This window comes from Asterias amurensis, chromosome 1, assembly GCF_032118995.1.
Source record: "Asterias amurensis chromosome 1, ASM3211899v1".
Taxonomy (NCBI): domain Eukaryota; kingdom Metazoa; phylum Echinodermata; class Asteroidea; order Forcipulatida; family Asteriidae; genus Asterias; species Asterias amurensis.
Genome location: NC_092648.1, coordinates 24,336,929 through 24,360,182, shown reverse-complemented (window position 1 = coordinate 24,360,182; position 23,254 = coordinate 24,336,929). Strand labels below are relative to the sequence as shown.

General features: G+C 40.0%; 2 protein-coding genes across 2 annotated transcripts in view; both read right to left on the bottom strand.

Annotated features, from left to right (window-relative positions):
* Positions 1 to 4,371: 4,371 nt before the first annotated feature.
* LOC139933866 (pancreatic triacylglycerol lipase-like) lies at positions 4,372 to 12,925 on the bottom strand. Its single transcript, XM_071928110.1, has 6 exons — positions 12,811 to 12,925; positions 7,098 to 7,194; positions 6,370 to 6,677; positions 5,550 to 5,787; positions 5,016 to 5,149; positions 4,372 to 4,869 (listed from the first exon to the last, which is right to left on the bottom strand). The coding sequence occupies exons 2-6, from the start codon at positions 7,165 to 7,167 to the stop codon at positions 4,579 to 4,581; spliced, it is 1,041 nt and encodes a 346-aa protein (XP_071784211.1). The 5' UTR covers positions 7,168 to 7,194; positions 12,811 to 12,925; the 3' UTR covers positions 4,372 to 4,578.
* A 5,252-nt stretch (positions 12,926 to 18,177) lies between these two features.
* The window catches only part of LOC139939221 (pancreatic triacylglycerol lipase-like), an 82,505-nt gene continuing 77,428 nt past the window's right edge, over positions 18,178 to 23,254 (bottom strand). Inside the window, exon 5 of the mRNA XM_071935026.1 lies at positions 18,178 to 18,465. Within this exon, the coding sequence (XP_071791127.1) occupies positions 18,178 to 18,465 (288 nt within the window). The remainder of the gene's footprint in view (positions 18,466 to 23,254) is intronic.

Genomic DNA, 23,254 nt, shown 5'->3' with positions numbered 1-23,254 from the left:
GTATTTTTTTCTGCGTTCGGCCGTGGAACAACACCAAGTTGTATTATGAAACTCAAAAAGTGAGGCAAATAAGGGAAAATGTTTGATATACATTTGATGTAAGTTGAATTATTGTTTCTTGTTATTATCCTAATGTTTTCTTTCAAGACAAATCTGCAATGGACCTGTACTCAAATATCTTTCTCATGGCACTCTAACTATAGAACTGTTAATCAGAGACCTTAAGTTGCCAAACTTATTTATAGTGATACATACACCAAGCAAAACACCGTCGCACACCAGAGTAGTAGGCCTACTGTACTTCTGTTTTAATCTGTTCTCTCGTTGCCTGGTTTATGACAAGTGCAGGATGTTTAAGCGACCCTCCCTGGCTGCAGTTGGACTTTAGGCCAATAATGATTGATTCTGAACCCTAAAAACCTGCAATTCTGTGCAGCGTGAAAGTTATCGACTACATCAGATTTGTTACGTGCTTTTAAACAACGGCTACCTAAAGCGCAGTATTCGTTTTTTTTATTGCGCACACGAAGCACGCCCTCTGCCGCCCGAGACGCAAAGTCGCAACACTAACCGTGTGCCAACTTCAATTTGAGGCATGATCCCATCACATACCTTCTATTATAAATGTGGATACAAACAAAACTCAGCAGAACTATTCATTCCTTTTTGCCTGTACCTTGGTCTATCCCTGGCCGATCAAGCTTAAAATCAGGCAACTTTCAACTCAACAATGTCTTTGAGCTACCGCTTTATTGCCTACTGTGTTAATTTGGCCAGCTGCATGTACCTCTGCACTACTCGTATAAATTGAATACAGCACAGCTATTTCACGCACTTGTCACTTCGTATGTCTTAAAACATGTGTGTTTGTGTGCTCTATTCGGTACAATCAGGTCACAAGAAAACCTAAAATAAAAGGTCTCCAAGTGGACAAATCTGAAGCCTACATTGGATGCTCCAAAGGGAAATTTGTGTACAAAGTACACACATGTATATGGGAAAAATGTTAAGTACATGGACAATAGGAAGGTTCAAAGACATTTCCTCGGGATGCATTTAGACCGTGAGTGTCTATACTGTCTAGTGAAACCGAGTGGGAAATTTAACCAACATGGATCCGGTTTATCTTACGGATTGGGTCCTTGCTGCGCTTTCGTGTACAAATTAGGACGTCGCTTCATAAGATGATCAAACAACACTCTTAAACAAGAATCGGAACTCAAAGAGCAGTCCTTGGTATACAGCTTGTTAAAACATGTGTGATTTATTTTTAAAATCGAGTGTTACTGGGTACAAAACGATGTGATACTTCTTGTGACAAATTAGAGGAACACGTTGCCTTGGATCGGACGAGTTGGTATATTAAAAGCGTTTAAAACCGTTTGTTATGAAATGCATACGGTTGGAAAGATGTTTTAAAAGTAGAATATTATACTGATCCACACAAGTATCACCCAAAGTTGCACGGTTTTCCTTTTACGTCGCGAACTATCACGGTCGGCCATTTATGGGAGTCAAAATGTTGACTCCCATAAATGACCGACCGTGTCAGTCGACAAGGTAAAAAGAAATCCACGCAATTTCGAGGCATATTTGTGTAGATCATTGTAACCTACTTTTACAATATCTTTCTAACAATATGAAACTTTGCATGGTGGAGATAAGATATAGAAGAGTTTGAGGTAACACCATGTAATAATCTCTTAATGAGTTGGGGTGGTTCTGAAAAGAACCGTTGGTTTAACTCGACGTTTCGATCAGTGTGCTCTGATCGTCTTCTGGAGAATATGCATTTTATAACAAACGATTACAGAACGCTCTTCAAAGACCAACTCGACCGTTGCAAGGCAACGTGTTGCTTAGTAAAATCTGTTAACCTGATTCTATAATTCGAGATTGAATTTCTTTGAAAAATTTAGTTTTTACTTTTCGGGCCCTCAATGGTTTAGCCCCTGGATATACTTGTTCTTCATTCATTCCCCTCTACCTGGTTTACGATCATCGAGATTCTCAAAACGTCCTTGAGTCTCGTTCCCACTAAAGAAAGTTGGTGTTAGAGGGCGTATGCTACTTGTTTGTGGAATTCATTATACATTTTGCATCATTATAATACAAGCTTAAAAGAAACCTTTAAAACTCAATTCAATACTGCCTATTATTGTCTTCTCTTTTGTTTAATGTTTTCTTGCGTCATACTCTTGAAGGTGCCATGATAACAACTGTCAGGAGGAGACAAATTCATGCATTACAAGTTTTGTTTTTAAATAACTTAGAAGTTAACAAAAACAAATTGACAGAGTGTAATTTGAATCAAAAATCTGCGGTTTATAGGCACTGGCGTTTAGTTATTGTCAAAGACCAGTATTCTCACTTGGTGTATCCAAACACATGCATTAAAACAAATCTGCCAAAATTTGACTCCATATTGATCATCGAAGTTGCAAGAGAATAGTGAAAGAACAAATGCCATTGTTGCAAAAATTTGTGTGCTTTAAAATGCTTATTTAAATGCTTCAGGCCTGAACTCCTCTATTTTTGAGTGAGAAATAACTTCTTTCCCAAAAACTGTATCTTCAGAAGGGAGCCGTTTCTAAAAGAATCAACAGCTCTCCATTGCTCGTTACCGCGAGTAAGTTTTGTTGTTAACAATTATTTTGAGTAGTTACTAATTGTGTCCTGTGCCTTTAACGTGATGGTGTCTTATGGAAATCTGTACGCCGGGGATAGTTCCCCCACCGTACACTAAAGCCCGGTTCATACTTCCTGCGAATGCGAATGCGAAGCGACTTTTACGTAACTTTGACGTCACAACCCTTCTTTCGCAGCGATATTCGCAAGTGAGTTGAAAAAAGTTTAACTGCTGCGAACTATTCGTTGCGAATTTGTGACGTCAACATTCGTATCGCATTCGCAGGAAGTATGAACCGGGCTTAACGGAGGTAGACAATTAAAAAGAGGGCGCTTACAGAAGAAGTGTGTGCATAGTTTGCCGTATGAGTCCTCTGTTTACTACCAAATTTGCCCACCATTTAAACACATATTCCCCCGATGATCGAGATGTAATTTAATCCAAGACCATCTACTCATATTAATGCAATTATGTTTGCGTTGTTAAACACACTATTTCACCCTTATCATTTATTTATTTAAAGTATACCAGACACTCCCACCCCCTTTTGACAAATGCGCTTAAGACTAAATATGTAAAGTAACAAGCCAATTAACATGCCGCTAAATATTGTCAAAGTTATATTATATTAGAGTAAATAATATAGGCTAAGAGTTTGAAAGGGTGTCGGTTCCTTTTGTAGGTTTTTGAACATGACAGGAATCCCTAAACTCATGGTAGATGTATGTAATATAACTTACCTGTAGATGTTTCAGCTTCCTGTCTCGTCAAGTTCTTTAGAGAAAAAAGGTGAAAATCAGGGAGTGATGTTTTCAGGAGACTATCGTTATGACACTACTGGTAAGTACGTTGAACAAATTAGAATGACGTTCGTCTCCCGAGACGAACATTACTTTTGTGACATTGTTTTACTCATTTCTCAGAAACTACAGCACCTCAGCAAAAATTATTTTAAGCGGGTATATTTTGACCATCATTATCTGTGTAAACAAAATGTAAACCTGCGGACATTATGTTTTGTGTCGTACAAAAAGTACACAAAACCTTTAAAGACACTGGACACTGTGGGTAATTGTCAAAGCCCAGTCTTCTGACTTGCTGTATCTCAACACATGCATAAAATAACAAACCTGTGAAAATTTGATCTCAATCGGTGGTCAAAGTTGCAAAATAACAATGAACGAAAAAAACACACTTGTCACACGAAGTTGTGTGCTTTCAGATGCTTGATTAATTTCGAGACCTCAATTTCAGAATCTGAGGTCTCGAAATCATTTCGTGGAAAATTACGTCTTTCTCCAAAACTACGTCACTTCAGAGGGAGCCGTTTCTCATAATGTTTTATACCATCAACCTCTCCCCATTACTCGTTAACAAGTTTTATGCTAATAATTATTTTGAATAGTTATGTCCACTGCCTTTAAAGGAACACGTTGCCTTGGATCGGACGAGTTGGTCTTTGAAAAGCGTTTGAAACCGTTTGTTATGAAATGCATATGGTTAGAAAGATGTTGTAAAAGTAGAATACAATGATCCACACAAGTAGCACTCAACATTGTACGGTTTTCATTTTACGTCGCGGACTAACACGGTCGGCCATTTATGGGAGTCAAGTTTTTGACCCCCATAAATGGCCGACCGTGTTTGTCGACGAGGTAACACGAAAACCACGCAATTTCGAGGCATATTTGTGTAGGTCATTGTATTCTACTTTTACAACATCTTTCTAACCATACCGATTTTATAACAAACGGTTATAGAACGCTTTTCAAAGACCAACTCGACCGATCCAAGGCAACGTGTTCCTTTAAACAATGTGTATCAAACTTGCAGAATAATAGAAACGTTTACGATGGCTGATCAAACAAAGATACTCAACCGAGTTCTGAGTAGGTCTCTATACGAGAAAATAGACAACTAATATATCAAAACGTAACCTATCCAAACGTCTACATAAGGAAGCGGTATCCGCAGTTGTTGGAATTCATCCTGATGAAGAATCTTCCAGAGCCGTCTCCTTTCTCTGCATGGATGCCCATCCGGGGGCATGTCCCGCTGCAACGGGGCGGCCACATCCGAGTCAGGGTGTCGAAGGAACAGGTTCGACCGGGCCGAATGTGGAAGTTCTTCATGCTGGATAAGTAGTAGTCAATTGCTCGCATGTGACTGCAGTGGGGGATCCAAGGACAGCCTGGTTGCGCTAGGGCGCCATGGTTAGGATAAAAGTCTTGGTGACCCACCTGTGTCAGAGGTATTCATTCATATCATTAATTTAACACAAAGATTGGGTGCACAATATGCCAATTTACTTTTTAATTAGGGGTTCCAGCTTCAGCCGAACACATCTTCTTTTGAGGCTATTTTTTCGGGCTAAACAAAAACTTACCGGTTCATAAAGTCCGAACAGATGGAGTGGTCCATCCGTATGGATGACATCAACAAAGTCAGCGTCAGTTCTATCCAAATGGCAATCTGAAGTGCCGAGGTACTCCCTGAAACCAGGTCTCGCAGGGTCGAGGCCTGTATAGGGTAAACTCACAATTATAAAGAGCCAAATAATAATTGCTATGTGTAAAATTTTTGGTTGGCCGATCAATTTGACCCGAAATTAAAATAGAAAAGAAAGAAAAAGGCACATAATAGTTCTCACCATAGATAATCATATCAACTTCGTTCCCATCGGTGTATAACCTTGCCTAGCCATGTTTTTTTCTTTCCCAGATTGCTTTGCCCGATCGTAACCCACTGGAAGTGTGATTTGAAAGTATCGAAATATATTGAATGTTTTAATAGTTTTTATCATCAATCCATAATGTGTTAGTACGCAAAACGCGCGAGGTGCCGGGCTGGGGTTGCCTGTCCGATTCAGCTAAAACAATCGCGATCTCAGCTAGATTTTAACTCAAGTCTAGCTGTATACCTGAAATACGCCCGATCTGTCCGTTTAAGAACATGCCAGTGTACCCTGCCAGATGGGCACCAAGGCTGTGCCCCAACATGTGGACGTCTTCGTACTGTAAACCTCGATGCTCGTGCAACTCCTCCAGCAGTAAGGCAAGTTCCTTTGCAACCAGTACGATATCCATCACACTCTTTTGATAAGTAAGTAAGTCCCATCGGAACGATGGCCAACTCACCATGATGATGTTGTAGTTGCCCTGTATAATGTGACAGTATTGTTTTATTAGTGTTATAAGATTTGGCCTGCTGGCGTATTTTTGCCCCAGATGAGATGAGGCCACTTAGCATGCGCCCATTGAATGGTAAGTGGCCTCATCTGTCCTGGGCAAAAAAATACGCGGCCTGCCGTATGTAATACGAAGTGTGACTGATGCAATCCTCAATATCCCCACCCCGGATTTACGCACATATTATCGTCAATACTCGTTACGAGCACGTTAGACGTGGAATGAGATGCACTGTGGTTAAGCTATAAATTATCAAGGTTGATCGCTAGCTAGGCCAGCATGCACCCCAATCAACAGTAAGCGCTTGAGCAATGGAGTGCGAAAGGGTATTTGTATATAGTGCGTATTGGCGACCCGAAACCAGAAACTGTTTAGTCATCGGTTGAGCGTTTTCGCGTTTAAACCGCGATAGAGAGGCTGTTCAAACAAAACGGTAAACCGACTCGTTTCTCGGTTGGGCTTGGTTGGGGTCGCCAAAACGCACTTCATACATCACTCGAACAACCAATGAGAACGCTGCGGAGGGTATCTAGACACAAAAGTTATACATACCAATTTCATGAACGAATGACAGAGTGACATGAAGTATCCGTTCCAAACGCTTGTTCGCCAGCCATGGATTATAACAATTGTTTTCTTGTAGCTGTGGAAACCATCGAATGTGTCGGGGTCGTCCCAGTATAATTGTCGTCGGTAATAGCAGCGTTTGTCACTATTATCCTGACGGGTGAACAGGTAGAACTCGTTGTTTATGTCTGACAGGTGAGCTGGCTTCAACTTATTGGACCAACAAGACAGGCTGGTATCAAAGCAGAAGCGGCCATCGGTATCGCGGACGCCCTGACTGTTATAACATGTGGCTAGAAATGTATCATAATAAAGAAAGAACATTAAGTAGTGCGAATCACAATGTTATTTCTTGTAATGAAACATGACTCAATTGAATCAAAGGAGTCAGGTGTGATGAGGGGCGTGATATCACGCAATGTCTTCATGATGAGGGGCATAATGAGAAATGGGCAAAATGAAATTCGTATAACTGATCGAAGAAAAACAAATAAGAATCGCAAAAAAATAAAAAATAAATAAGTCTAAGTCCGAGAGCTTTTTGATGGCGTGCTTCTTATCCAATATGGCGTAGGTTACAGATTTATTTAGTATAGAACACATGGCGAGCTCTATCCCGGATTACAAGATTGTGGAGTTAGAATTTAAAATTAGCAAAATTCCTCACAGTTATTATATGAGTAATTATTTGGAAATACATTTCACTGTCTTACTCTGGTAGGATTCGTTGACCATGAGTAGGAGTACCAGCGACCCAATCAGGATACGTGTTAGTTCAATCATCTTGTCCAGCCTTGCTACCAGTAAAACCTGGAACAAAACATGACAAAATAGTTTAATATGTCTGCATAATTGAAGCAGTGAAGTGCCTCAAAATCACGACATCACATTAGCCTAAACAACAAAAACAACAACAACAACAGCAACAAAAACAACAAAAACAACAAAAAACAGCAGCAGCAGCAGCAGCAGCAGCAGCAGCAGCAGCAGCAGCAGCAACATTTATTTCATACTGACTCAGTAATGATACAGATATGTCGATGATTACAGGTAATTAATTAAACAATAAGTTGGATTATTGAAGCTTAGTAACGAAGCATATTGAAGGTTCAGCCCTATTGTAGAGTGTCATGGACGAACGGTTTATAGAACTTCGCCTTAAAGTTCTGGTGGTTAGGATCATCGGAGTGACGGTTCACATCCCGGTCCTGATGGTCGTGAACTTTTGTCCTTGAGCAAAATGATTTATTATTCTTCACCCATCAGGGGTATAAATGGGTACCTGATAAGGTAGAGGTTGATATTGTGTACGAAAAAGCACCTGGAGCAACACGGCAGCTCAGGGCTTTCAGGAAGCTGAGAAGAATTAAAGGGAAGTTACTGGCCAAGTGACCAGGGCACAAGTAAAGTGCATTATTATGAAATGCGCTATATAGTTATTACTATTATTACTATTACTTACACAGGCTGAAGAACTAAGTGCACATTAAAAACCAAGTATTTCTGTCCATTAACAAACGACAAATGAAGACTGGTGATGTGCTCTTTGCTTCATAGAAACATTTTTGAGGAAAGTAAGGGATCTTCAAAGGTCTGCTTCTTTCCATTCACTGTAAGCCGCGCCACTTTACGCAAGATGGCTCCACTGATTACAAGACGGCCATAGGAATTACATCTAGCTTGATTTATGCAAAAACGGCTTTAACATGAGGATGTGATAAGTATTAACATTCAAAGGAAAAATACAATCTGATCTAAGACATCATAGACAAAATTGCATGTCTATAAGTCCGGGAGCTTTTCGATGGCGCGCTTTTTATCCAAGATGGCGTAGTTCAATTTATACATACATCCTTGCATACATGTATTTCAACGTCCGGTTTCGGCCGAAAGTAGAGGTGATTGTAAAGTTTGTATTATGCATGCATCAAGAGCTTTCATGGTGCAAATATTTTGTAGGTCTATCGTTTATTGTTCTCTATATATAAATATATATACATATTTGTTAAAGACATTGGACACTTTGGTAATTGTCTAAGATCAGTCTTCTCACTTGGTGTATCTCAACATATGCATAAAATAACAAACCTGTACAAGTTTGAGCTCAATCGATGGAGATGGAGCCGTTTCTGACAATGTTTTAAACTATCAACAGCTCCCCATTACTTGTTACCAATTAAGGTTTTATATTAATAACTATAATGAGTAAATACCAATAGTGTCCACTGCCTTTAAACTTTATGTTATGACGTCTTCGATGACCTCATCATTACCAGAAAAAGTAGCATTTTCATTATAAGGTCTAAGAACACGTAAAACTTAAAGTCTGTTTCACAACATTTCAAAAGTTTCAGGGAGAATAAGAAAACATTGGACACTTTGGTAATTGTCTAAGATCAGTATAAGGTCTAAGAACACGTAAAACTTAAAGTCTGTTTCACAACATTTCAAAAGTTTCCGGGAGAATAAGAAGACATTGGACACTTTGGTAATTGTCTAAGATCAGTCTTCTCACTTGGTGTATCTCAACATATGCATAAAATAACAAACCTGTACAAGTTTGAGCTCAATCGATCGTCGAAGTTGCGAGATATTAATGAAAGAAAAAACACCCTTGTCACACGAAGTTGTGTGCTTTCAGATGCTTAATTCAGACACCTCAAGTTCTAAATCTGGGGTCTCGAAATCAAATTCGTGGAAAATTACTTCTTTCTCGAAACTATGTTAATGCAGATGGAGCCGTTTCTGACAATGTTTTAAACTATCAACAGCTCCCCATTACTTGTTACCAATTAAGGTTTTATATTAATAACTATAATGAGTAAATACCAATTGTGTCCACTGCCTTTAAACTTTATGTTATGACGTCTTCGATGACCTCATCATTACCAGAAAAAGTAGCATTTTCATTATAAGGTCTAAGAACACGTAAAACTTAAAGTCTGTTTCACAACATTTCAAAAGTTTCAGGGAGAATAAGAAAACATTACATCATAAAAAGTGTTTCGATGAAGGAAGTTATATGGTTATGGTTTTGGTGCGATCAGAAATTAAAAGTAGTCCTATACATCTTGCCATATTGGCATGTTGCCCCGAGCCGGAACGAGCATGTTTGTGTGCTTTACATGGTGTTTCCTTAACAAATATCTTATTGAGCGAAGTCTACACAGAAAAGTTCTTTGACTTGAGGAAATGAAAATATACATTTTGCCTGGTTGGAAATTTATCGAGGGTATCGAGAGATTGCATGGTGAAACAGAACGTCAATAACAACGGAGGGACAAAAAGTACGTGTTATCACTATACGAACAATACGCTTTCTGTTTTGCGAAGAAGACTTTTGTAAAGGAAACACCATACGGCCTAGATACAAAGCACACAAAAATGCTCTCTCTGAATAAGTCCAGTAAGCCGTCCGCCATACCGTGGTGGTCTGAGAAACGAACTCTCTCTAAGACATCTGTCTAGAGCAGCTGTCTTTAGCTCATGCAAACTTATTTTCAGTGCACGAATGTTGTAGGTCAATCTGGCTTTCGGTCTTCCTCTTTGCGCACGACATGCTACCCCGGGGTTTTGCAGCAAACAAACCCGACCCCAAAGCTCCCAGACACGAAACAGACAAAATTCACGCTCGTCATTTTTGAAAAAGTCTGAGACAACAACAAACAAAAATAGTGGAGAATAGGGGAACCAAAAATAAACCAAACCAGCGCCTCCTGTGAGTTTAAAAGAGGAAAAAGAGATAGGCGCATGAGACGCTCATCAGTGTGCTCCAGGGGTGAGAGAGAAAAATAAAATTTGGACAAAATTAACACTACATATATCTTGGTATAAAATCTGCACTCACCCCAAAAGTTCGAAAACAATGTAAATAAGTTCAAGTAAAGATCATTAATGGTCTTCAAATAGACAGACCTCACCACTGCCATGCCAATAACGGCCCGCGAAAAAACGGATCTTGGTGCTAATTTTCGTACAATGTTTCTGATCGTCTTGATATTTTCGTGGTCCTTTTCTATTGCATTTATTTAATGGCTGTGATTTTGGGCACCATTTTGTTACGACAGAAACTTGACGAGAATGTCGGCATTGTCGGAGCACCGAAAGAGTGCGTCCTTTTACGGCGTCTTTTGGTGGAAGTGTTGTTGTTGCTTATGCTAAGAGTCCACTGGGCCAGCGCCAGTTGGCGCCAATGCAATTTACTGTGGCGCCTAGTGTCGCCAATAAGGTGCATAGTGGCGGGTAGTGGCTCAAAATGCCTCCCAACTGGCTCGTGGCGGCCCGTTGCGGCACCAAGTTTGAATGTGGCGGCAAGAAAATTTTAAAATGTTTGAAATTTTCGTCGCGCCACTTGCATCGAGCAATCAGCGTCAAGTGGCACCAAATGGCGCGAACATATCGCCCTTTGGCGCAAACAATCCGCCTATTGGAATCCACTGGAATGTAATGGCGCGCGCCAAGTTGCGCCAATGACATATCAAAATTGTAAATATTTAGTAGAGATGTTGTTCATACAGCAGCTGAGGAGGGTCTGAACCAGGTAGCCGATGGGCGGTATTATAGTCGGCAAGTAGCGCCAAGCGGCGGCAAGTTCAAACCAATTTGGCGACCTTTGGCACAAACTAATCACTAAGTGGCGCAAAGTAGCCGTCTATTGGCGCGAATGGCGTCAACAGGGTGAATTTTGGAATCAAATGGCCGTGTAATTACGCGAACTGGCGCACACTGTCGCAACATTTTGGAGCAAGCCGGGTGGCAATTGGCGCACGCCATTTGCAACCCAGTTTATTTCACTTGGCGACACATGCCGAGCGGACATTAATTCGGCGCCACAGCGAGCCACTAAGCGCCAATCACATAATCTTTGGCGCGAACTGGCACCAACTGGCGCTGGTCCAGTGGACTCCTAGCATTGTGAAGTATTTGTTTAAGCATAGAGCAAGGGTTCAAGGCTTTCAAAGTAATGACGTTAACACATGGAACAAGCAGACCAAGTCTTGTGTAGAATTAACAATTTATTTAAAAAACATCAGTAGTCCAACCCTGGTTCCTGCCTTCAAATCTGGCAGTACTGCATACTTGTACTTTTTGCATTTCCAAACCATCCTTTCCTACAATATTGGTTATTCAAAGAGTCAACCCTTCATAAAGAGGGGGGGGGGTTGTAATACTTCAATCTTCAACTCGGTACCAGTCTCGCGTCCAGGAAGTGTTTGTATGAAAATACAAGGCCAAGTTCTGATTGTAACTTCCTCAGGAAGATGATGGGGGAAATCTCTTCATGTGCAACAACACCATACTGAAAAAACGACAGAGGAAAAAGAAGAGGTCCCCAGATCGCTGGTTATAGTTCAAACTAATCCATAAAACAAAAGGGGACAATGGCCGAACGATTAAAGGGTTCAGGTTGGAAAATGTGAGCAAATCCCGTGGGAGCTGTTAACAAAATGTTAGGACTAGCAAAAGAAGGACATTGGAGGCATATTTACACTCCATACCCTACTCACATAATGCCTATTTGTGGGGTACCTCAACAAAGCGAACATTGGTATCCCACAAGTAAATTGAAAGTGGACAATACCCCACAAGGGATTTCTAAAGAAAAAGGACAGTTTAAGGACAGGGTACCTCTATACACCTCTCTTAATATTTTTGCATGCGTGGAAGTGTCGTGGCCGAGCGAATAAGTTCAAACTCTGGTGTTTCTGATCAGCAGAGTATGGGTTCGAATCCGCAGTCGTGACACTTGTTTGCTTAAGCAAGACACTTAACCATTGCTTCGTCTTTCGGATGGGACGTAAAGCCGTTGGTCCCGTGTGTTGCGTAACGCATATAAAAGACCCAGTACACTTAGCGAAAAGAGAAAGGGTTCGCCCCGGTTCCTGGCTAAGGCTGCTTGTGAGTCTAGCTAGTGTTCCTCACCATGCCAAGGGTTGGAGTATTCATTCAGAAGGGATCGATGAAACTTACAAAACTCCTTGATTGTTGATTTAATTGATTTAATTAATTTGTTCGACTCTCGGTTATTACAATTTCATACGTTCGGACGAGTTATGATGAACAAAAAGCAAACACAGACAATTTTGTAAACGAAAATCAGAACAACCATATTTTAGACAGTATACTCAATTTAAATTAAGTAAAGCTACACAAATTTAATCAATTACAATCCAAGTTGTAAAACAGAGTCCCATAATCTTTTATGAAAGCTCATTATATGTTTATGAGAAACTGCGTCAAAGAAAGTCAACTATCTTGCCTAACACAAAAGTGGCAAGCAATTACTATGTTCACTACGCCAAGCTGTAATTGGAACATATGGATGTTAACATTACAAAATCTTGTAAAGGCAAGCCAATTTATTTTAAGACAATGACAAGTGAAATAACTCCATTTATGATTTAGATAATAAAGCAATAAACTCACCAGATCCACAACCAACTCCTTCAACCTTACCAAGTTGCACGAAGTACCAGTGGGAAATGAAGGCCCCCTGTGAGCAAACTGCAACCAAACTCAATGGATACCACTCCGCACTGTTTTTAGAAATATGCATAGAAGAAACACACTCTGTTCGCATACATAGTTCCATACGTCACAACACATCATATACCGAAAATAATGCGCAAGACTAAACAAAAAAATAGTTTGTTTTGTTGATCATAGGAGTGGAGCTAAATATAATTACATGTAGGCAACAAGTATTTCTTTAATTGTAGTTTAGTGACTATATACTAGCTAAAACCAGGGTAAAATAGAATAATCAAACTTTTAATGGAACTACAAAATTGTCGAATGGACACCAAAGTACGAGAGTGTGATTAGTCTGAACAACTACGTCATTGTATATTACAACGGGCTGAATATATTTTTAAAGGAATTTCAAGCGAAGTTGGCGTTTGCTTTGCTTTGCGTAGGGCAATATCAGGTTTTCTGATGTAAGGTGTCTTGCAATTTGGCATTTTTGACCCGATTTGTGGTTTTTGAATAAAATAAAACTTAACAAAATTTGCAAACTGTGAAAGTTGGCTAATAAAGAAATAAAACAGTTTGTTTTGGTTTTGGTTTTTTATAAGTCAACACTCAGAAATTTGTTAAATCTTATCCTTTGCACTTTTGCTAAAAGGCGTACAATTTAGGATTCTAGACAGGATTGCTCAATAACTGACACGTACAATTGTAGTTGTTACTTTTTCGCATTCCTTTTTTTATTCACTGTTAGTGCCAAATAAAACCACGTAGTGAAATAATTTCATCCTTCTTAAAAGTCGTGTTCTCCCAATGACATGCAGCAATAACAGAATAATTTCAATGGGTGGGGGGACTTGATGGCAGCAGACTTACCAGCGGAAATGTGAACATGTCCAGCGACGTAAACATAGAACGTTTCGCAAATTCTCTGTACACGCGTCTTAGCCGTGAAATAAGGTGCATGCTGGTCTAGCTAGCTATCAAGCTTGGTCCCTATCTAGACCAGCATGTACCTCATTGCGCAATGGGTATTTCGACGGGTCTATGACAATTATTTTGGTCTTCTGCCACCTAGCGTTGAACAGACTCCCATTGCGTCAGGCCAACATAATATAATTCCTGATCGTAAAAGTGTTGACTCGTTGGTTTTTCGATTTCCAAGTCGATCATTAAGTGTATCACGGTCAAAAAATTTGACACAATTTCTCTATGCTTGATCTTTTCAAAATGTCATGGACATGTCTATAATAATGATAACGTTTCCTTTACTGATAACATTTACTTGTGACATGCAGATTCATTCGCACCTGTAGTTTCTGTTTTAATGTAAACTAGTATTATGTCCGTAGGTAAAAGAGTGAACAATTTCACTCTCTTCCGAGTTGTGTCAGTTTCGCTTTTTTGAGAGTGAAATCTGCACCACTCCTCTACGTGAAAGTGGTATGAACTTTCTCTCTAAATTGAGTTAAAAGTACCCGTTGTTCACTCTCAAAATATTTGTATGTCATTATGGCTTTTTGCAACGGTGGTATGGCGGACAAAACGAGTAGTTTTCACTTTTACATTGAGAGAGATGGTAAGGACGCAATCCCACTATAGGTCACGCCCATCCCCTTTATTTAAACTGACTCATCCACCGTTTACCAGAAGCAAATAGGGCAATGTATTTGATTTTTGATGAATTTGCCCATCATTGCCTATTTCTCAATTTTCACTTAATTGCTGGACTTTATTTAACCCCAAAAAATTCACCCACATTAATGTAATAAGTGTGCGTCCTAATAACAAACTTTATTTCATTCTTTTAACATAATTAAATTCTCAGTAAAATACCATCACCAAAATAAGCTCAATGATCTTTGGAGGAGAATTAAATTTGGTAGTAAGGGCAGAGGCTTGTAGGCATACTTTGGTATTTCTTCCTCTTGTTGTTGTTGTTAATAACCCATCCAAACGTCTCCTAGACAATGTGTGCACATCCGCAGTTGCTTGATGTCATCGTGATGCGAAAACTTCCAGATAGTATCCCTATATTAGGATTCATCTGGGAAAAAATTGGAAAGAAGCTGATTTCAACTGATAATGGTAGGTATGGGTGTCACTTACCACCAAAAAATGTAAGGACCAATTGGGGTTGGGGAAATCTTTTCCCCGGGGGGTAATTAAAACCCGGGGGTTAATTACCCATAATTTACCCAAAGTATGTTGTGTTTGGTATCAAATGAAAGGAAATTTAATTTTAAACCAAGTGATGTTTATTTTGTCATTTTATTATCCTGTAAAAGGTTACACTTGATTTCAGATGTGGCGCTTGCTAACACAGGATCAACAAGGTCATTACACACATTCTAATGTAAAAACCTTAAAACTATTATTTTACATTACTTTGTATCTACCAAAGTGTACCACACTGTTTGAGGGTTCAAATGAACTTGGTTCAAGACATTTTAAGTGGATACTACTGGTACTGACAAGCCAAACGTGACAGAAAGCTCATTAAAGACCCTAAACACATGAATGGGCCACCACGGCTTGAATAGCAAAGTTCCTCTTCATTGCTCATTTTTCGGTGTCTGTAATATCTGCTCCAATGGAGCAATGTCCACAGCACACTCCACATCCCCCTTATTCAAGGGGCCCAAGTATGGAGGATTTGAGATACTGCCATACCCTAACTTGGTGGAGAACACGAAGGGAGTGTTGTTGGTGTTGCTGGTAGGCGATGAGGATCCATTTTTCCCTTGGCTGCTTGCTTTTGGAACCTTTGATAGTATGTTGTGTTTGGTTTCAAATAAACAGAAATTTAACTTGAAACTAAACAAGTGTTGTTAAACCTGCAAGTTTACTATCATCCTTATTCTTCACATCGTGCAAAGCTTCAAAAACCGTTTACTCGGAATCTTGTAACAACTCTTCCAGAACGTAGGAGCCGTGATTCGGGTAAGAATGGGGTCAGTTGTTACCAACACTGGAACCAGCAGGGACGATGGCAACCTGTTGGTAGCTGAAATTCCATCTCAACAAAGCCATCATAAGGAAGAGTTGAATTATTTGCTGCCGTTATCAGCAGAGTACTGTTCTATAGCAAGTCAGTCACTGGTTGAACATGTTCTGGTTATAAGCCATGATGTAGACACTAGGGAAACCTGGGCACCAGTATCACACAAAGCCTAGGACTTAGGTTGGCGTTCTTCCTAGATTACACCGGTTGGTGCACTTCGGGCCAACTAAGTTGGTCAGTTTCGAACCTTGTGGTAGTTGCTGAGCTGACATTACCATGAGGGCAACACTCTATGAGACATCACTTGAGTGTATAGAGGTTTTGGTTAATTGGGTTGGTTTTGAAGACATTGAATTTCTTGAGATTAATTGGATGTCAGGACGGCTACTCATCCCCTCCGTTCGCCACGTTGCCGTCTTCTGCCTGCTGGGGTCGTTGTCGCTGTTTGCAGCCTCTCCTGAAGTGCTTAGAGCTACCACAGGTGAAGCAGTGGTCATATTCAGGTCATTTACTGGCTTGTCGTTACAGCCCCATTCATGAGAGGGCAGTGTTTTTGGAGCATTTGGGTCTCTCTGCTGTTTTGGTTAAGGTGGAAGCTTTGAGAGCAGCCAAGTCAGCTTGAATCTGTTGGAGCTGCTTCATCAGGTTGGTCTTGACGGCACTCACCTCCTGCACTCTTACAGCTTGCTTGTTTTTTTCTGCGTGGCTAAACGAACAACATGTATCTCTCTACCCTCAGCAATTTTGAGATGCTGGAACAAGGTTTCATCGTGACCCGATTCACCGAACTGGCTGATAATGCGAGACTCCTTCAGTAAACCGGCCATTTGATTTACCGGCATGGTGGCCCTTGAGCTGCTAGTGTGTCTGTTGGGGCATCTTTGGGGCATCTTGGGTCGCTGTTGTGAGCTTGCTTCTGACACTGTACAAAAAACCCCATAAAATTCACGGTTCTTTAACCTTGCGCCCTATGCTGCCAGGTAAGCACCGTAAATTTTACTGTGGAGATTTTGTAAACTACCCCTTCAAGGCAAAATTTACAAAACCTCCACAGTAAAGTTTACGGTGATTTAACAGGCACCCTAGCTTCTTTTTTTACAGTGTAAGGGATTTTTGACTGACGTCCCTGGTGTCACATGCTTTTGAGAAAGCTGTCAAGATCTTTAAATCGTTCTGACTTTTATCTTCAGTTTCCTCTGGCCTATCGATGTTGAGATGTCGGGTTACGAGGGGAGTGCTTTCTTGGGTAGGGGTTGTCTGGTCCACTCCAACTGCCGGCATACATGCTGTGGTCCTTCCCTCAGGGAACCGATCTGGCCAGCAACACTCTGAAGATCCTGAAAAGGATTTATTTTCTTAGAAAAACCATGCAAAAAATTTCTTCATCCACTTAAAACTCTCTCTCCAGCTTCCCTCACTGCCTCCGGCTGTTAACTACCGCATACTACCATGGAGGTGCCTTCATGATACTACTGGGACGTTCTTCGAAGTTAGCTATGTAACAATGCATTGACATGCACTGACCACATTACGTCCTGGCAAGGTTGCCAAAAGCAAGCTGGCAAGGTTGCCAAAAGCAAGCAGCCAAGGAAAAAATAGATCCTGATCGTGTACCACCAACACCAAATGCAACAGCACAACACTCCCTCCGTGAACACCTCCAAGTTGTGATGTTGAAGCATCTCAAAACCTCTCTTTGAGCCCCTTGGAAGAGGCTGGGAGTTTGATACTAACAATAAATTGGGACTCAAGATGCTTTAATCGGAGTATCACCCCAGAAATCTTTTAACAACAATTTGATGCAACTGCAAGGAAGGGGAGATGCAGTACCAAACCATGAAATGTAGCAGCATAAAAGCTGGCATGTCATGTGTGTTTGCATTTAGAGTGTGCTGCGGACATTTTGATGTTACAGACACTGAATAACTGAGCGATGTAGAGGAAACTGCCATTCAAGACGTTTTGACCAAAATGTGTGTAAAAAGGGTCTTTAATGAGCTTTCTGTCACGTTTGGCTTGTCAGTACCAGTAGTATCTACTTAAAATGTCTTAAACCAAGTTAATTTGAACCCTCAAACAGTGTGGTACACTTTGATAGACACAAAGCATTGTAAAATAATAGTTTTAAGGTTTTTACATTAGAATGTGTGTAATAACCTTGTTGATCCTGTTAATTAAATTCTCAGTAAAATACCATCACCAAAATAAGCTCAATGTACTTTGGAGGAGAATTAAATTTGGTAGTAAGGGCAGAGGCTTGTAGGCATACTTTGGTATTTCTTCCTCTTGTTGTTGTTGTTAATAACCCATCCAAACGTCTCCTAGACAATGTGTGCACATCCGCAGTTGCTTGATGTCATCGTGATGCGAAAACTTCCAGAGCCGTCTCCTTTCTCAGCATGGATGCCCATCCGGGGACATGTACCGCTGCACGTCGTCCCGCTGCACGCTTCAGTGACGAAGGAACAGGTTTGGCCGGGCTGAATGTCGAAGTTCTTTATGCTGGATAAGTAGAAGTCATATGCCCGCATGTGACTGCAAGCGACCTTCCACAAACACTTTGGTTGCATAAAGGTTCCTTTGTTCGGATACAAATCTTGGTGACCCAACTGTAAAAAGAAGGAACATTGATTAGAGGTCCGGTCACACAGGCCCCGATAACGAGAACGAAAACGAGAACGATAAAAATGCACGCCCTCGATTGGTTGAATGGGCGTGGACGTATTCTGCGTGGAGCATTTCAACCAATCGAGAGGGCGTGCATTTTGGTCGTGCTCGTTTTCGTTCTCGTTGAGTGGGGTTGTGGCGGGAATTCTGTCCCACTGGAGATCAGTGCCGGGTACCAGGGAATTCTGTCTGCCGGAAATTCAGTCCTCCTCATTGGAAATTAACGCAGGGGTCGGATTAACGTAGGTGTAGGAGGAGGATTCAAAAGAGGGCGCTATCAGGAGAAGTTTGTACACAGTTTTAACTTAGGCCGTGTCCGAAACGGCGACTTCGGCTACAGCTACGGCTAGTTCGCGCGCGTCTGCTATTTTTCAACACTGGTAGACGCGTTCCTTTTTATGCTTGTTGGGCCTTTCATATTCTAGTTAGCTGTTCCGATCCAGTCGGAACAGCTATTGTTTTCGTCGAGATTTTTATTATTAGCTGTTCCGATCCAGTCGGAACAGCTATTGTTTTCGTCGAGATTTTTATTATTTTTATTATTATTATTATTATTATTATTAGCTGTTCCGATCCAGTCGGAACAGCTATTGTTTTCGTCGAGATTTTTATTATTAGCTGTTCCGATCCAGTCGGAACAGCTATTGTTTTCGTCGAGATTTTTATTATTTTTATTATTATTATTATTATTATTATTAGCTGTTCCGATCCAGTCGGAACAGCTATTGTTTTCGTCGAGATTTTTATTATTTTTATTATTATTATTATTAGCTGTTCCGATCCAGTCGGAACAGCTATTGTTTTCGTCGAGATTTTTATTATTAGCTGTTCCGATCCAGTCGGAACAGCTATTGTTTTCGTCGAGATTTTTATTATTTTTATTATTATTATTATTATTATTATTATTATTATTATTATTATTATTCTTTGTTTCCGCCTCAAACCCCATAGCGTTTGTACAGCGTTTTTGTTTAGGCCCCTACTCCTAAAGTATTAGGATAAAATAGTTAAATCATATATCAAATTGAAGCTTAGAACCTAAGCTTTATTCTAATACAAAAGTGTAAAAATTCTTCATTAATTAACCACGTGGTCTTCATTTGAATTTTTAATTTGTAAACTTGATGCAGTCACTTTCATGTTATTGCGAAATATTCTCTTTGGTAAATGCCGTACAGTATGTACCTATCATGAGTTGTGACTTCTTGAGATGAGTCTACGCGTTTGAACATAACTGGATGCAGTCACTTCCATGTTATTGTTAACCATTCTCCATGGTAAATACAATTCAGTATGTACCTATCATGAGTTGTGACTTCTTGAGAGGAGTCTACTCAAGTCTCTTTTTCTTGTTTTTCTACATACGTTCTGGACCACAGCGCAGTGTCTGTTTCTTCGTTTCCTAACCGAGTTCTGGACGTACACAGAGGCATAGGGTTTTCGTTTAACGAACGTGCGTATATAAATAGGGGTACGTTTTTGACGACGACGACATACCATGGTGTCCACAGAATTACACTAAACTTAAACATTTTGAAGATAATGATAGTTGAAAGCTTCCCTTAAAATATTACTTGCTGTGGTGTTGTAGTTTTTGAGAAATTAGTGAAAAAAAACCTGTCAACGTATGACTGGGACCGAGTTGGTTTGGGACCGAGTTGACCGGGTTCGTTTTTGAGAAATGAGTGAAAAAACTGTCAACGTATGACTGGGACCGAGTTAGTTTGGGACCGAGTTGACCGGGTTCGTTTCAGGCGACAAGCGTGGACGACAAAAATAGAACGCCTGGGATTTGGAATCTTTTACGGGTGAAATCGGGGACCATAACCCTAAACTAACTCAAGTATTTCGCTTTCTTTTCGGAAATTATACCATGACATACAAAAACTCTTTGGCAGGAATACAAAAGCAGCGATTTTATTATTCTGACGTTTCTCTTGTGGTTGAGTGGGTCACTTGTATAGAGCTGCTTATATATAATAAATAGGCAAAACATTTTGCTTTATAAAAAAGCAGAAACTGAGCAGAATAGTGGCTAAATGTTATAGAGCTACTTATTATAATCAATAGGCAAATTATTTTGCTTTAAAAAATTTGCAGATGAGCAGAATACCTTGAATCACAACTTGTACTTGTATTTGCTGTGTTTAGCTGCTTTTTGTGTTTAAAAAGCTTCAGTGTAGTTTGGTCCTGGGCCGATGGCTTTTAAGGGAATGAATCGCAGCGCTTACGTAATCATGAAATTGTGCTTACGCTAAGTGTATTTAACAGCTTAGCAAGGAATGCGTTCTTGAGCGTCACAGTTCCCAATAAAAAAATGCTACAGTTGACTACAGTTGACCTGCAAACCTTTCGCTGCGAAAACAACAGTGACTTAAAAATTTGATTTGCATTCGCAGGATAATACCCGTGGTTTACTTATGTGCAAAAGTAGGCCGGGGCGACTAGTGTGCTTTAGTGTTAAAGTCGCGACTACAAATTATTGTTTGAGTCACGACTACAAATTATTATTTGAGTCGCGACTACTATTTTTCTCTAACTCTGTTATAATCGTGCTCAAACGTTGACCCGACTACCTATCTGGTGAAACACTTAGTTGTGTTGCTTCTTACTATTCGCAACATATAATATAACGTGCGCTTGCAACACTTTGCCGCACAAGTCTTGAGAATCCGTAATTTATCTTGACAAGTGTCGTAGTTGGGTTTGAGGTGCGACTAGTCCAGTTAGTAAATTTCACTAGTCACCCAGGCCTATCATGATGGGAACTTGCTTATTAAGGTTTTATCGCAAATCGCAAAATTTCAAGAGAGGGCGCTGTTGAACCCACACAAAGGTATAGGCGTTGCGAGCACGAGTCGTAGAAACTGGTAGATACCGCCCCATATTCCTTCCCAAAATGCATTGCGGTTCTGAATCGCAATAAACCTTATGAAAAATCTTGTGCGAATGGGCCCAATGTAGTGCTGTGCTCTGGAAGCAAAGATTTAGTGCTTAGAAGAAGCAGTGAATTCTGCGCTTACGTCAAGCGAAATACACTGCTTAGCAGGGATTTCTTTTGTTTGTGTGCTTCCAAGCTCGCACATTTTATTCCGCGCATGCACATTTAGCAGAAAATGGTGATCGTAGGTGCAGAGTTTGGTGGTTACGAGTTCAGTAAAATCCACTCGAACTAGATCAAACATCAAACCACCAACCAAATACAAGGATTTTATCATTAAGTAGTTTGTCACATGGCAATGGACTCTAAAGATACTGGCATGAACTCGAGAAACCAACCAAATCAAACAATACTGAGTCAAATGCAAGTTTTTACATTATTCAACTAGGGACCACTCATCTTATATACCGCCCTCTATTGACAGTGAAAATCCTTGCAGCACCATATCTCAAGAAGTGCAGGACCAATTTTTACACTGTCTGTAGTGAAGACTCCTTGGGGCATGGACATTAATTTTGAAAAACTGTGACCTCAAGTTGACCTCTACTTCCGGGTTAACCGGAAGTGGGACCATATCTCAAGAGTTACACAACCGATTTAAAAAAAATTCTTCAGTTATAGACTCCTTAGGTCTTAAAATTTGTTGGGAAAAACCGTGACCTCATTTTGACCTCTTCTTCCGTGTCAACTGGAAGTGGGACCATATCTCAAGTGCCATTGAACCGATTTTCAAACTTTTTTTCAGTTTAGACCCCTTGGGCATTGGAGATTAGCCTTAGGTTACCGTGACCCCATGTCGACCTCTACTTTCGGGTCAACCGGAAGTGGCATCATAACTCAAGACACTATCAACATTTCAAACTTTTTTTCAGTTATAGGCTCCTTGGTCATTTTAGCACATAATCTAAGCAAAAGAACACGGAACAGCTTTGTGTTTGTTCACAAACACCTAATGTCTAGTTTTTATTATTATTATTATTATTATTATTATTAGCTGTTCCGATCCAGTCGGAACAGCTATTGTTTTCGTCGAGATTTTTATTATTTTTATTATTATTAGCTGTTCCGATCCAGTCGGAACAGCTATTGTTTTCGTCGAGATTTTTATTATTAGCTGTTCCGATCCAGTCGGAACAGCTATTGTTTTCGTCGAGATTTTTATTATTAGCTGTTCCGATCCAGTCGGAACAGCTATTGTTTTCGTCGAGATTTTTATTATTTTTATTATTATTATTATTATTATTATTATTATTATTATTATTCTTTGTTTCCGCCTCAAACCCCATAGCGTTTGTACAGCGTTTTTGTTTAGGCCCCTACTCCTAAAGTATTAGGATAAAATAGTTAAATCATATATCAAATTGAAGCTTAGAACCTAAGCTTTATTCTAATACAAAAGTGTAAAAATTCGTCATTAATTAACCACGTGGTCTTCATTTTAATTTTTAATTTGTAAACTTGATGCAGTCACTTTCATGTTATTGCGAAATATTCTCTTTGGTAAATGCCGTACAGTATGTACCTATCATGAGTTGTGACTTCTTGAGATGAGTCTACGCGTTTGAACATAACTGGATGCAGTCACTTCCATGTTATTGTTAACCATTCTCCATGGTAAATACAATTCAGTATGTAACTATCATGAGTTGTGACTTCTTGAAAGGAGTCTACTCAAGTCTCTTTTTCTTGTTTTTCTACATACGTTCTGGACCACAGCGCAGTGTCTGTTTCTTCGTTTCCTAACCGAGTTCTGGACGTACACAGAGGCATAGGGTTTTCGTTTAACGAAC